We start from the raw sequence: 15,184 nt of genomic DNA on the forward strand, positions 1-15,184 counted from the left end.
CACCAGTCCCCGGCCCCCTTCCTTCCGCTTAGCGTACAGCCTCAGGGTGCTGGACTTGGGGTGAAACCCTCCATGCATGGTAAGGAGCTTTCTTGTCTTTATGTCAGTGGCTTCTATCTCCTCCTTTGGCCAGCCTATTACCCCAGCAGGGTACCTGATCACGGGCAGGGCGTACGTGTTGATGGCCCGGATCTTGTTCTTACCATTCAGCTGACTCCTCAGGACTTGCCTGACCCTCTGCAGGTACTTGGTGGTTGCAGCCTTTCTAGCGGCCTCTTCATGGTTCCCATTTGCCTGCAGGATCCCCAGGTACTTGTAACTGTCCTCTATGTCTGCAATGTTGCCTTCTGGTAGTTCAATCCCCTCAGTTCTGACTACCTTCCCTCTCTTTGTTACCATCCGACTACACTTCTCCAGTCCGAACGACATTCCAATGTCATTGCTGTATAGCCTGGTAGTGTGGATCAGTGAATCGATGTCTCGTTCACTCTTGGCATACAGCTTGATGTCATCCATGTACAGGAGGTGGCTGACAACTGCTCCGTTCCGTAGTCGGTATCCGTAGCCAGTCTTGTTAATGATCTCACTGAGGGGGTTCAGGCCTATGCAGAACAGCAGTGGGGACAGAGCATCTCCTTGGTAGATCCCGCACTTGATGGTGACTTGTGCTATGGGCTTGGAGTTGGCCTCTAGTGTTGTACGCCACATCCCCATTGAGTTCCTGATGAAGGCTCTTAGGGTCCCATTGATCTTGTACAATTCTAGGCATTCCAGTATCCAGCTGTGGGGCATTGAGTCATAGGCCTTCTTGTAATCAATCCAGGCAGTGCACAGGTTGGTCAGTCTGGTCTTGCAGTCTCGGCTGATTGTTCTGTCTACCAGTAGCTGGTGTTTTGCGCTTCTGGTATTCTTGCGAATTCCTTTCTGTGTCCCGCAGAAAGGAATGGGTCATGTATTGACCCATGTGCCTGTTCATCTTAGCCGATATGATGCCTGACAGGAGCTTCCATGTAGTACTGAGGCAGGTTATTGGTCGGTAGTAGGAGGGGACCGGTCCCTTCTTGGGGTCCTTGGGGATCAGGACCGTCCGACCTTCAGTTAGCCATTCCGGGTGTCTCTCGTTAACTAGCAGCTGGTTCATTTGTGCTGCCAGACGCTCGTGGAGTGCAGTCAGCTTCTTCAGCCAGTAGGCATGAACCATGTCGGGCCCTGGTGCTGTCCAACGCTTCATACTGGAGACCCTTTCTTGGATATCTGCCACTGTGATGGTTACTGGACCCTGTTCAGGGAGGTCGCTGTGGTCAGCCCTCAGATCCTCTAGCCACTGAGCATTGCCGTTATGGGTTGCGTTCAGTACTTTTGACAGTTCACTCTTCGGCCGCTCCATCTTATTAAGGAACTTCCACATACATAAATGTCAATTTCAAAACTCAACCCCATCATTTAATTTGTTTTTGATTGAAATTGAATATTACTTAAACTCTCTTAAATTAACTTCCAATAAAAAAGGTTTATCATTGATTGAAATTCATTCAGAAATGTTTAACGAATGAGCTGTCACAACTTTCAAGTACAAAGTTATGAAGTCTGTCACATTCCCCCCTTTTGTTTCTTTTTTCCTTTATTTATTTATCCTTCTTATTTCATTGTGCTGTATATTGTTACTCTTATTTGCCTTGTATGTCTACTGTACAAACTGAACTGGAATGACTGTTCGCTTTATAATTTCAATAAAGTTTGGGAAAAAAAAAAACCCTCTTCGGCCGCTCCCTTCTGCCGTATTTTGCGGCAAAATTATCCACACCCACCGCCGCGCTATGAATTGTGGGATATATGGGACCACAAAGCGTGCACCGGACCACGCTTTATATTTGGGGAAATCGACGGCGCATTTGAAGTATGCATTTGAAGTACACTTCGAATTGGGACAGCCGTCGTCGCGTGGCGGTGACGTAACCGCACTTAAAATGCGTACTTCAAGCGTGCAGACCCTGAATTGGGACACAGCCAGAGGCTCCGAAGAATTCCAAGAATAAAGTCCCAGAGTGGAAAACTGTCACACCTGCAGATCAAATCACATAACGAAGAAGAGTCCGGGCAAAAAACCACATCTGAACGATTCAAGAAGGAAATCTGAATCTTACAAATCTGACTGGAAGTTTTTTTTTTTAATTATAAAATCTGTAAATAAAAAAAAAAAAAAAGTCTCTTTCAAAAGTAAAAAAAGTACCAAAGTAACAAAAACCAGAAGAAAGCCAGAAGAATAAATCAGCGTCTGCAGCTCTGATTGGCTGCTGAGAACGCGCGTTTTCTGAGCATCGAGCAGCTTTACGTCACACTTTCAGACTTGGGGCTGACGTGCTCCGAGGATTTTTCCTGACACTGTCGTTTTCCAACCATGTGATGTCACCTCACCTATGACTGGACACCTGCAGCTCACAGGTGGCAAAGCAAACGTCACCAACAGGAAGTCTGAAGCTCGGTTCAGGTCCTGGTGAGGAATTCTTCATTTCTAACCGCCATCTTCAAATGTTCGAGCAGGCGGTGCCTTAACTGTCGTTAGGAGATTTTACAGCTGTTTCTGCAACTCTGAGTCGACGGGCTGAGGGGCGGCGCCCGGATCAGTTTGGGCTTTTTCAGCAGCGCCCCCCCAGTCCTCTTGGTGGCGCCGTAGTGGGCGCTGGCGGTGACGGAATAGGAGCGTCCGTGCATCATGCGAGCGTTGAGGCCGTTGGCCATAGAGAAGGACTTCAGGTGAGACTTCAGAGCCAGTGGGAGGGGCAACTTGTCGACCAGGTGGACCGGCGTGCAGGAAACGATGGAGCGACAGCAGAGGTCCTGCAGACTGAGCACTGACACACACAGAGAACCAATCAGATTACAGCGCTCACAGAGAAGAACCAATCAAAACAGGGAATCATTATAAATTTATTGTATTTCATGAAAAAACACTTTATCAATAAAGTTATAAAACTTTAGGAAACAAATTGAAATATTGAATATGGAATCATGTATTTGTACAATAACATATGTTTGGATACATTTCCTAATATTTTAGGACTAAAGTCATAAAAATTTAGGAATAAAGTTGTAAAATATTCCAAGAACATTAATTTAGCAATAAATGAATAAGATTATGAAAAACATATTTCAGCAACAAAGTGAAAATGTTGTATTAATAAAGTGACAAATAAAAATAAAGTTGGAATATTTCAGGAATAAAAAGTGTTTTTTCAGGAAAGAGTGAAAGCAGAACGATGTTTTTGTGAATGACGTCTGATTTTATCCTCAGTGAGGCGGAGCCTCCAGCAGAGGGCAGCGCAGAGCTGAACGTCCCATTTTAAAGCTGCATCACAGACCTGCAGGGGGCGGAGCTAATGGCACACCTTTACTGGGCCTCCACAGGCGCTCCATGCCGTGTCTCATCAGCACGATTCGGGCGAGCTCCGTGAACGACTCGGTGATATTGAAGTTGCATAGCGGGCTGACCTCGAAAAAGGTGACGCCCAGTTTCTCGGCGTACACCTGCGCCTGCTCCGTGGTCACTTGACGCTTGTAGGCCAGGTGCAGACGGTTGCCAACGAGGATCTTAGGAACTCCTGGGGCATGCTGGGTAAACGGGGAACAGAAAGGAAAGGGGGATGTGGGTCTTTAAGCACACTCAGTGTTACAGGTGTGTCAGGTGGGGGGAGGCAGCTTAAAGTTAAGGGAAACGTTTGAAGTACAGCAACCTAAAGAGGCACTGCCTCAGCAGGCGTGGGCGCCGTTTTGACTCAGTCAGAGTTTGTGACATCACCGGTCAGCTGTTAGATAACAGGAGAGCGATGGAGAGAGAGCTGACTGCACACACACACGATCGATGGCTCACCTCGTCGATCTCTTTGATCCACCTGTCGATGCCGTCAAACGACCAGCGGTTGGTGATGTCATACACCAGGATGACCCCCTGAAAACAAACAAACTCACACTCTCATCAGCGTGTTTACAGCCTCTACAGATAATCTCACCGTCATTACATCACCTGTTTAAATGAACGCTTAAAGGCTGCATCGCTGGGGGCGTGGCCTCTTTGACTGACAGGTGTGAGCGCCCTGCTCTCGGGCCAGCGGGCCGTTACCTGCTCGCCGTGACTGAAACTACAGATTCAAGATCAACTTTTAGCCTTGCCGTGGCAACAGTGACACCGTTTCCATGGTTACATGTCCTCTAATAGCCCTGATGAGCGACTACAACAGAACAGCTTCATTCAGGGAAACGTGTTTTCTCACACTTCCTGCCACCGCCTGCTGCCAGAGTCACATGGCTCCATGTCCAATCAGGGAGCAGCACTCACAGCTGGTCAGCATCAGCATCTTCAGCCTCGAAACCCCCAAAGCGTGTCTAACACGGTGCTTCAGAGCACGTTTGAAACTAAAAACCAGTTTAAAACTAAAAATGTTATTTGTTCGGAAAATAAGATGAACTCATGTTGATCATTCTGATGATAGAACCGTTACTGCTTTACAGCAGCCCAGGGGTTCGTTTACATTCAGTGAAGGTCAAAGGTCATTAGGAGAATGGAGAACTCACCCCCAGGTTCAGTGAGCGCCCCCCTGTGTTTGTCTGCAGCAGTGCACTCGGTGCTCACCTGTGCTCCTCTGGAATAGGATCGGAATATGGTGCAGAACCGGCCCTGCCCCGACGTGTCCCTGAAACAACACAGACCAGGAGAGGTTAAAGGTCACCGTGGCGACGCTCACGCCTCCAAACAAACATTACTCAGAGTCTTAACTAATGACTGTGAAGCTGAAGGTCAGACTGGGATGAGCTCTCCCGTTGTCCAGCCTTAATGGGAAAGAAAAAACAAACTCCCAGCTTTACTTTGGAGAGCCGTCTCACGGGGCCGACTTCAGCTGCCTGAACGTGAAAAAGGTCCAAACACAGGAAGCCGAGCACAGAGCCAGTGGTGTGGACTTTGGTCTCGACCCTCTCAGACCGGTGACAGTGTGCGTCCTGGTTTTAAGGGTTCTGTCATGAAGTCGTGGACAGATTAGGATTGAAGTGTTCCCGAGGCTCTGGAGGAAGTGTGCACAGACATGGTGGGCTGGGTTCTCCCCTCACTCTTATTGTGAAAGGTCAGTGCTTCCTTCAGTTCAGGTAGAGTCGTGGTTTCTTTCTGTTGTTGTGTTTGACTGGATTCAGAGACTCGAAGCTGCCCAGTGTCTCAAACTCCTGTTAAAAACCTGCTTTTTTAAGCACACAGTCGTATTTACTGCTGATTTCAGCTGAGGCTGTTTTAATTGTGCACCTGCTTCACATTTTCCTACAAGATTTAAGACATGAAAGGTGGCTCAAGACTTTTGCACAGCAGCGTCCTGACTGTGGTGATGAACATGTGCACAGATGCTTGTCTCCGCCTCCTCCTGCAAGCGTAGCGCGCTCTGCGGGTTTGTTGTTCCTGTCCACAGTAAGAAACGCGAGTGTGTCTGAGCACCACAGCAGGGGTTTGCTTGGCTCATGAGCACGCGGGCGGGGAAAAGATGGCCGCCAGTTATCAAAGTCAGAGCGGCAGATCCAGACAGGATCATCACACACACACACACAGCGTCGCGTCCTCTTAAACATCAAAGCGGCAGACTGAACATGTGACGGCGCCTCGGCTGAAACACGTTTCTACAAACACGAGCGAGTTTGTGCAGAGCAGCAAACCGTCATCACAGAAACAAACTGAGTAGATTTACTCGAGTACAGCTCCGCTGATTTCATCCAATGACATCTTTTATGCCAAAGTAAAAGCATCAGTGCTGCAGATGCTCTTATGATGGCATCATCATCCTGGACTGGTCCTTCAAAATAAAAGTCCTGGTCACTTCCAGGTTAGTTTGTGTGACGTGTCCAGCAGGGCGGGTCACACGCATCTTGTGTGGTTACGCTTTTACGGTGTTCGCCCTCTGACATCCTGTCAGCTGCAGCATCAAAGGAGGTTTTGAATCAGACCTGCTGTCAGTGTCACATTAAGGCTTTTAATCATCATAAGTTATTTTCTTTCCACTTTTATCCACCACACACCGCTCAGGCTGTGCTGTCAGCTGCATTCCTCTCAGTTTCTTTGGACATAAAACTGAAACGTCAAACTAAAACTGAAGGAATATTTTCACTGAGTGAAGCGAGCCTTTAACACCCGTCAGGCTGAAGCTGGATGAAGCTCAGTACCTGAAAAAGCTTTTTATTGGGTAAACGGGCCTCACATGCCTCCTGTATATTTTGGTTGTCCTCTGCTTTCTTTCCACACAGACTGATAACATGAGATGTAGGCAGCCGTGTGAACGACGGCGTGTTCGTACCAGAGCTGCAGCTTCACTCTTCTCCCGTCCAGGAGGATGGTGGTCGTCTTGTAGTCGATTCCTGAAAAACAGCAGAAGGAAAGATTCAGATCAAACCAACGAGCAGCAGTTTTAGATCCAACGTGCCAAACATCTCAAACATGCATCACAAACAGTGGCGGTCCGAGCCTGTTTGGCGCCCTGGGCCCAGCAAATGGGCATCAGAAAACCGATCAGTGCCTATGCCATCCCCAATATGCGCTGGCATGACGTCGCAGCAGCATGAGTACGAGCAATTTTTTTTTTTTTTCCGCAGATGCCCGTGATGCCGCCCCGGGCAACCGCCTGTGTTGCCTGTATCAAAAACCTCTACTGATCACAAATAACATCAAATCAGAAAAGAATGACTTTGACTGTGATGAATGAATTTGTGAGGGCCAGCCAATCAGAACAAACAAAGGCACAGTATTAGAAGGAATCGTCAATCATGCAAAGCACTGCAGCAGGTCTGAGCAGATACAGCGGTTCATGAGGAGTTCACGTCCATGGCTTTATGTTGCTAAACCACGTTGTTCAGTTTAGGCTGTAAAAACAGTTTGCTCTGAATAAGGACTTGCTCAGCTTTAGTTAGTAACTACATTTAATTAAAGGGTTATTCGTGAAACCCTCATATATTCATGAACACTTTCACCAGAGCCCTGCAGCTGCCCAAATCCAGGTGTGATGCTGGGTATTCAGAGCGTCCTGTGCAGGTGTGTGGTTTCTCTCCAGCTTGTTACTGGTTAGCCGCTAATATCAGGCGACTCTCACAGGGGACAAAAGCAGAAAGCAGCTCGTCTCTTCTGTAACTGTAATTATTATTAGCTTCCTGAAAATAACCACAGCGCACTTTGACGCGTCGACACACGCGGCACACGCTCACCGTCACGTATGTCACGGGAAAGCTGCTGGGTGCAGGAAGCAGGGCTGGACTGGGACAAAAAAATCGGACCGGCCCACCAGGTATTATAGGAAAAACCATAAAGCCTTTGAATGAAAACACTGTTGTGACAGTGATGTACAGTCTTGTTGGTATATGCATGATTCCTATACATTTTACATCATACTAAAAACTTTGGTTGTAAGATTCAGATAATTATTTATTAAAAGCGAAACATTTTAAATGAGAATAAGAAAGTATGTCTTTGTGCCCCCCTCTCCCTGTTAATGCCCTACCTGCCCCCGTGGCAAAGCTTTGCTAGACCCGCCCCTGCACAGTTACCAGCTGTCAGATACTTAGAAAAGGATCCTGGTGTTATTTGTCTCTCAGAAACAGTTCATAACTTCCCTTCAATTCAGCTGATACTAGAAATTAATATTAAATAAATTCTAACAACAGCTGATCAAGCTTAAACGTGCTGCTGTTGTTTAGCGCGACATCCGCTGGTTTCTTCTTTCTGGCGCAAAGTGGACGATAAACAAACAAGAGAGCCGATCAGCTGATCACTGATCAGTTTCATGATTGAAGTAGCAACAGGAGAGAGAGGGGGGAGAATGAGAGAAGAAGAGGCACGGTTGGCAGTTACTAACTAACCTTATGAATAAAATAAAGTTCACTATCAGTAACATCATAGCACCACCCAGCTGTATAGAAACTCCGTCATGCTAGCTAGTAGCAGTACGAGTTATTGTAACTGACTGTAAAAAGTCAGCACAACGAAAATAAACTAAACTTGGTTCATATCTGACCCAGATAGACTGCAGCTCATAACTTCTTACCTGGAGTTCAGTTCACCGCCTCGGGTCTCTGCTCCTCCTGCCTCCCCTTCCCCTCATCCACCTGCTGGCCTCTGTGGAAGCTCCGCCACAGCCACCAGCAAACAACTGAGTTGTTTTTACACATCTGCCAGCATCTGGCCAATCCACCACCTCTCATTGTTTATACCGTTACAAAAATCAAAATCAAAAATCACCATGGCCCACAGGCAAATGCCTGTATGCCTGATGGCCAGTCCAGCTATGGCAGGAAATAGGAGATTCCGGGGGATGATGCTGCCCTAAGCCCAGTACTACTATGATAGAGTGCTGATGCTAGTGGGACGGCCTTCTGTGGTCCTCCATCAATGACCTAAGATGGTTCCAGTGTCACTTTGACACAGTTTACAGTATATGTGCTTAACTATTAATGACACAAACGACTGGTGTGATATGACTCCATCTCTCTGACCCAACACTGACAACAGGATTAACTTTGACCATTTTTGCCTCTTTTGTGGGGCAGCAGCTTCACCTACACCCACATGTAGACCACAACTGCTTCCTCGTAGTGACAGCTACACGCACAAAGATGTGGAGCGAGCTCTTGGAGCAGCTTCAGCAGAGGCTGATTGCACGGCGTCTACCAGCACTGAAACGAAACTGCTCTGACTAAAACAAAATGAGCTTTACATTTCACGTGTACTTGTTAAGATTTGAATCTTAAGTCATTTTTTTATTCATTTACTAGTTTTGACTAGTAAAAGCATAAAAGCAAAAACAGACAATACTAAATTATGAATACTGATTCCTGTGTCCATGCAGGTTGAATCCCAGCCAATCCCTGCACAGAAATGTCCAAAGATGAGTTAATAATTCTAAGAATTCAACTGCTCAACGAACAGAAAGAGGGCTCCCTGATAACTGACTATAAATTAATAATGTGCTATTAGCAAAGAACAAACAGTGAAAGCCAGCTCCTCGTATCGAACACGTATATGAAAATATCTGCGGGAGAATATCCTGAGAGAACAAGACGTGATATAACGTAGGAGTTATTCTGGGAAACGTAAGCCCCACCGACACACGCTGTGTCCAAGTTATTGCACACACACACTCTGGTGTGCATGATGCATGAAGGGAAAGTGGAGTTACATAACAGGCTAAAACAGAAAGGTCTGCTGACAGATGTCTAAACAGCAGAGCGCTGGGAAACGTAGCTGCTGCAGGGTGACAATAAGAGCTCCATGATTCAGTTTAAACACCAGCAGGCCCGAGTGCACGAAACAAGATTCCTTTATTCAAATCTGCACAAATTGATTCATCTTTGTTCTTTCAGTGTGACACAATAACTCCTAAGTACAGGAGGCGTTACTGAGACTTGTCTACAAGAGTGTGAGTCAACTGATTTCACAAAGTTCTGTGTTTTTATTGTATAAACAAATAAATAAGAAGAATAAAACAAACATTGAAATCAAACAAAGCAAACTAACAGTAAACAGTTTCCAACAATAACAAATAAACTGGATTAGAAATAAAATTAAATTTAAAAATATAAAACTGCAAAACTCTGATTAGCGGTTGTTTGTAGCTTAGCCACACTACAGTTAAAACAGCCTTGTAGTGCACAAAAATAATAAGCAGCTTCTTATCTTACATTAGCTTCATGTCCTGCTCTCAGATATTAGCCACGCTAACACTACGATACGTTAGCTGACGTTAGTCGAGAAAATCATCTTTTTATGTTGCTCTAGCTTCATTTACTGCTGTTAGCCTATTTAAGGTTTACCTTGTCTAAGCTAATGTCACATTAGCACGCTATCTGATAGCTTTGTGTCCCATTAACTAAGAATTGATAACTTAGCCACATTAGCATTGTGTTAGCTTCACAGTAGGGGTGGGTTTTGATGATCGATTCATCGATTAAAATCGATCCTGGCTTGGATAACGTGATATCGATTCATTAAAATCCTGAATCGATTTTTTAATATAAATTTATTTTGCCTGAAACGCCAGAATCTCAGGTTAAACCTCACAAAATTTCAACAATCACCAAACAGCTAAAACAGTAAATGAGAGCAGGAACACGGCTTCTGCACAAAGACGTGAACACAAAGCGCCGACGCATCAGAATCAGTGAGATGTGACTTTCTCACCGACGGCACGGACACGGTCGGGGCTGAAAGCGACAGCTCGCTGATTCTGATGTGTCGGCGGGTCGAGCTTTGTGTTCACGCCCTTCTTGTGCTGATTCTAAAGCTGCAGGTTTTATCTCTCTCCAAACAATATTGACCGAACCAGCAGCAAAAGAAGATCCAAACTACGCTTCACACAAACATGAATTCACTCTGACTTTTGCTGCTTTGCTTCCACCAGGATAAAATCACACTTCATGCACAGCTCTCTCTCTCTCTCTCTCTCTCTCTCTCTGTTTTCTTCATTATTCGCTTGCTTGTTACACACAAGTCTACTGTTGTTTACAGCCTGTCAGCCGCTGTTTTTTTCCTTTTACTTACTTCCGAAAAGAAAACCTAATTTCTGCCGTTCAATACTGAACAAATGTAAACTTTTTAAAATTATACAAAATGCAAAACGCCGTGTCTCTAATAAAACCTCTGTAACGTTACGTTCATATGTTGATTAATGGTTTTCTTTTGTTTTTGATGTACTGCAGAATATTTTTATAAAATCCAGAACAGGAAAATCAACTTCATGTTTTTCTGTTTTATCCTCAGTTACTTTGACACAAAGGCCTCGCTGTGATGCTCACACCTTTGATAAAGTCTCAAAAGTGTCAGCTTCCTTTTTATAGATACAAAAATATGTAAATGTACTGATCTGAATTATAATATTGCTGACTGTCTGAGGCAAAATTTCCCAGATTTAAATCGAATCGAATCGAATCGATTCGGGACTTTGTGAATTGGAATCGAATCGATTCTAGAAATTAGTGACGATATCCAGCCCTACTTCACAGCCTGATGTTGGCCCTTCTTGTGTTAGCTCTGTGTTATAATTGAGTCTGAATAATAAAACAGGCAGTATTATGGTACAGATTACCCCTCTTTAAGTTTTCTTGTAACACCTGGGCGAGCAGCCACACGGATCATTTTATCAGACTGTTAGTAACTCTGTTTGGGAACTGAGGGGAGATTTGGACTCACAGATGGTTAATGATGTCAGAGGTTCTGCCGTGCTGCTGCGTTTTGTTTCAAACAGAAATATGACCACTTACATCTTTGTGTGCCATCTGTAAAGAAGTCCTCACAATCAGTTCAAACCCAAACAAACACATCACCTCTAACAGTATTCTTCATGCATAGTGAAGGTCGGCCTATCTGTAAGAGCCGGTTCACACTGGAGGAATGAGTCAGCCTCTCCTGGCAGCACCAGCAGCATCATTATACCCCCACCGAGCAGCTCGCAGCAGCACCACCACAACCACACAAACACTCTCACAGTGCACATTTGGAGTAGATGGGAGAGTGGAGTGTTTTTGTGGAGTTACACAACACTCAGAAGGATGTTATAAAAGAGCCGATCGTGGCGTTCAGACCGTAAACAAGCGCTTGGCCCGTCTTCGCGTGTCTCATTTGGGAGTAATTATCAACGGCTCATAAAAGCACAGAGAATAAACTAGCAAGCTGTTTGTGTGCATTTTTCCGAGCTCGCGTCAATGCTAATCAAGGCTTCCCCATGTGGTCTGGCTCAGCTTTGCACTGCAGCCAGCTCTTCTCTGGACTCGGCAGGAGAGCAAAGCCCCCTCCTGGACCTGAGAGCCAGAAATCGTCCCACAGTTTCACCACAGCTATGTCTGTGTGCCGTCATGCCTCCCGTTAGAGGAGATGACCCAGAAACAGCAGAAGCCTGCGGTTTTCCATCAGCCTGAAACCGTCCTCACACCAAGGAAAACCCAGAAACGGCACGACTCGAGGCCTCTGCTGATGTCGCTGCTACTGATTAATCCACCCAACGGTCGTCACGTCTGAGAGACCAAAGACAAAAAATTACTAAACAAAAACTGATTTCTGTTCATCAGCAGTGTCACAGCTGAGGTTCATCAAACATTCAGATCAACATGTCCAACGTAGTTCCTCCAGAAAACCACAGACCTCTAGTTTTCCTGTTACTGTATCAATGAACACTTTATCCTACAGTTTCCACAGTTTCTCAGAACCCAGGATGTGTGTTCAAAACCAGTTTACTGCATGAAAGGACAAGGGCCCAACGGTATGGTGCAAACTGCGCCCAGTACAGAGGCAGCTGCATTATAGTGCTAACATCTGCACAGGTAGCATGCTAACACTTAGCTAGCCAAGAACCCAGACTGATGGTAAAGCTGGGTGTATGCAGACCCCGGCCCAGCAGCCAGAGCCTGAACATCAACGGGTAACAAACTGATGAGCAGTCAGCCTGCAGCCTGTTCCTACCAGTTCAGAATCACCGTGGTGACCACTCCAAAGTGTCTTTGTGCTGGTTTCCATCTTTGCTTTTTGTTCATCCCTGAACAATAAAAGAAAGAGCGTACCTGTGTCCTCATGAGGACTGTGTTTCAGGACAATTTACGGAGTAATGAGAAAGCAATGGAAAAAAACCTTTCTTCAGCGTAATTAAGTAACGCAGCACATCACTTTTAAGCAAAGTAATGAGTAATGTGTAATGGATTACTTTTTTGAGTAATGATTTTGCTCCATATTGTAATTCTTTGCTTCAGAATAGTTCAGAATAATCCTTCATCTCATACGGAGACAGCTGGCTGCCCCTCACAACAGAAGGTTTAAATAGCAAGTGGGCGGGGCTTCTGTGCCTGAGATTGACCATATAAGGATATAACCTCCCTATGACATCATACAAAGCCAACACCATAAAAAACTGGTGTAAACTGAGTGTTTAGATCTGAGCTTTGGTCTCATAGTGATTAATGAACATAGGCTGAGCTGATTATTGTCACTGGGACAGCAGATAGATGTCATTTCACTGTTAGGAGACACAAATATTACTGATGGCGTAGCTGTGTGGAATATTTTAAAAACAGGATAATTGGATAAAACTTACTACAGATTTTTATACATTTTCTATTTTTTGAATTTACTTCTTTCACTTCTGAATTAGACATGAGAGTACAGCCTTCCTTCCTCCAGGATGATTCAGAGACCATGTGGGTGTTTTTCTGCATCCACAAAGCATGGCACTGGCCTGTCATCTGTGACCTTTGACCTCCTCACTGCAGGCTGTGGCTGGTGATGTCAGCAGACCTTTTTATGTGCAGGGGAGATTTTTTGGCGTGTGAGGACTCATCTCCTGAGCCAGCAGACTGTTCTCTGCTGGTAAATCGTTTTCTGTCCAAGTATAAAACATGAAAACACGTCTGCTGTAAACAGGTGAGTAACATCACCTGCTGCTGCTGCACGTCACGTCTGACCACGGTGGAGCTCAGATCATCTATGAAACTGTCCTAAAAGCTCAGTTTGGACTTTTCTGCAGAGAGATGACAGCCGTGTGCAGGATGTTACATATTTAAATATGAAATCAGTTTTTATGACAGCAGGTTGAGCATGTGGTCATGTGACTCGTGAGCACAGTGTGTTACATCGTGTGTCAGCGCGTGAACTTGGAGAGCTTCAACTCCTGTCACCCTCCTGCAGGCCGAGCATGAGTCATGAGCAGCTGCCTGCCAGCGCCACACACAGACACACACAGACGTACACACACACACACACACACACACACACACGCACACAGACACACACACACACACACACACACACAGACGTACACACACACACACACACACACAGACACACACAGACACACACACACACACACACACACACACAGACGTACACACACACAGACGTACACACACACAGACACACAGACACACACACACACACACACACACACACACACAGACACACACACACACACACACACACACAGACACACACACACACACACACGCACACAGACACACACAGACACACACACACACACACACACACACACACACAGACGTACACACACACACACACACACACAGACACACACACACACACACACACACACAGACGTACACACACACACAGACGTACACACACACACACACACACACACACACACGGCTTCAATATTACAAACTAAAACGGTGTGTGGAGCTTCTAATGCTTCCCAGAACAAAGCAACACTTCACTGCAGTTCCTCTGACGTCCACAGGGGGCAGGCTCTAAAACCAGCCAATCACCACTGTTGAGTGACATCACAGTGATTATGTCCAGTTTTTATACGCAGTGGATCCAAACCATCAGTTAGTTGGATGGTGTCTGCTCACCAGAGAACAATGCATATCTTAACAACTATGGCTCTTATTTTGAAAGAGTAAAACTTGTGAACCAGTTAAAATGCTTTCAATAATAAAATACACTCAGCTGTTTATTAAAGTAAACGTGAATACGTTTATTTATTTTTAAGAATAAACTTGTGAACTTATTTCACAAAAACAGCTTTTTCTTGTAAACTTTAATCACTAACTTTCATTTTTCAACTCAGAATAAAATCTTTTCATAAGGACTAATAATAACTAATAATAACATAATTCTTTTCTTTTCATAAAGCTTTGATGTCAGAGAGGCTGCTGTGGACTGGAGCTCTGATGGAGGCGCTTAAAGTTTGAGTGAACATGAAGTCAGACTCCTGATGGAGGACTCGGTGTCAGCAGCCTCCACAGAGATCACCGGACAGCTGACCCTACTCCCCCCACTCACCCATGTTGTAGCCGTACGGGGACTCGGTGGCTCCGTCCTGCAGGCTGGCCAGGATCTCGCCCTTCCCCACGTCGCTGTCGCCCACCAGCAGGAACTTGAGCAGAAAGTCGTAGGCGCGCGCCGGGCTGCTTCTGTGGCTCATGCTCGCGGCGGGTGACGGCTGTGGTGTCCCATCCTGAGATGAGAGCAGGCTTACACCTCTTCCCCCCGCACTCAGACTGGAGCGTGTTCAGGAGCTGCTCGGAGCGCGTCCAGCTGTGCCATCGGCGCGCTTTTACGCACGACAGTAAAAATCCTCTGCAGGTTCAGGTCCAGGTCTGCTCCCGGACTGAGGAGCAACTCATGGATCTCTGGCCTCCCCCCTCCCTGCTCCAGCTGAGGAGGTGA

At 45.8% G+C, this 15,184-nt stretch overlaps 1 protein-coding gene across 1 annotated transcript; it reads right to left on the bottom strand.

Moving 5' to 3' along the window:
• Positions 1–2,190: 2,190 nt before the first annotated feature.
• On the bottom strand, positions 2,191–15,184 carry rab40b (RAB40B, member RAS oncogene family). Its single transcript, XM_085467168.1, has 6 exons — positions 14,798–15,184; positions 6,324–6,384; positions 4,628–4,688; positions 3,869–3,946; positions 3,387–3,609; positions 2,191–2,852 (listed from the first exon to the last, which is right to left on the bottom strand). Exons 1-6 carry the CDS (start codon positions 14,937–14,939, stop codon positions 2,560–2,562), a joined length of 858 nt encoding a protein of 285 aa, XP_085323294.1. The 5' UTR covers positions 14,940–15,184; the 3' UTR covers positions 2,191–2,559.

This window comes from Copadichromis virginalis, linkage group LG8 (genome assembly GCF_057382275.1).
Source record: "Copadichromis virginalis isolate Kocher_CV1m ecotype Utaka linkage group LG8, C_Virginalis_male_GT1.1, whole genome shotgun sequence".
In the NCBI taxonomy this organism is placed as follows: Eukaryota; Metazoa; Chordata; class Actinopteri; order Cichliformes; family Cichlidae; genus Copadichromis; species Copadichromis virginalis.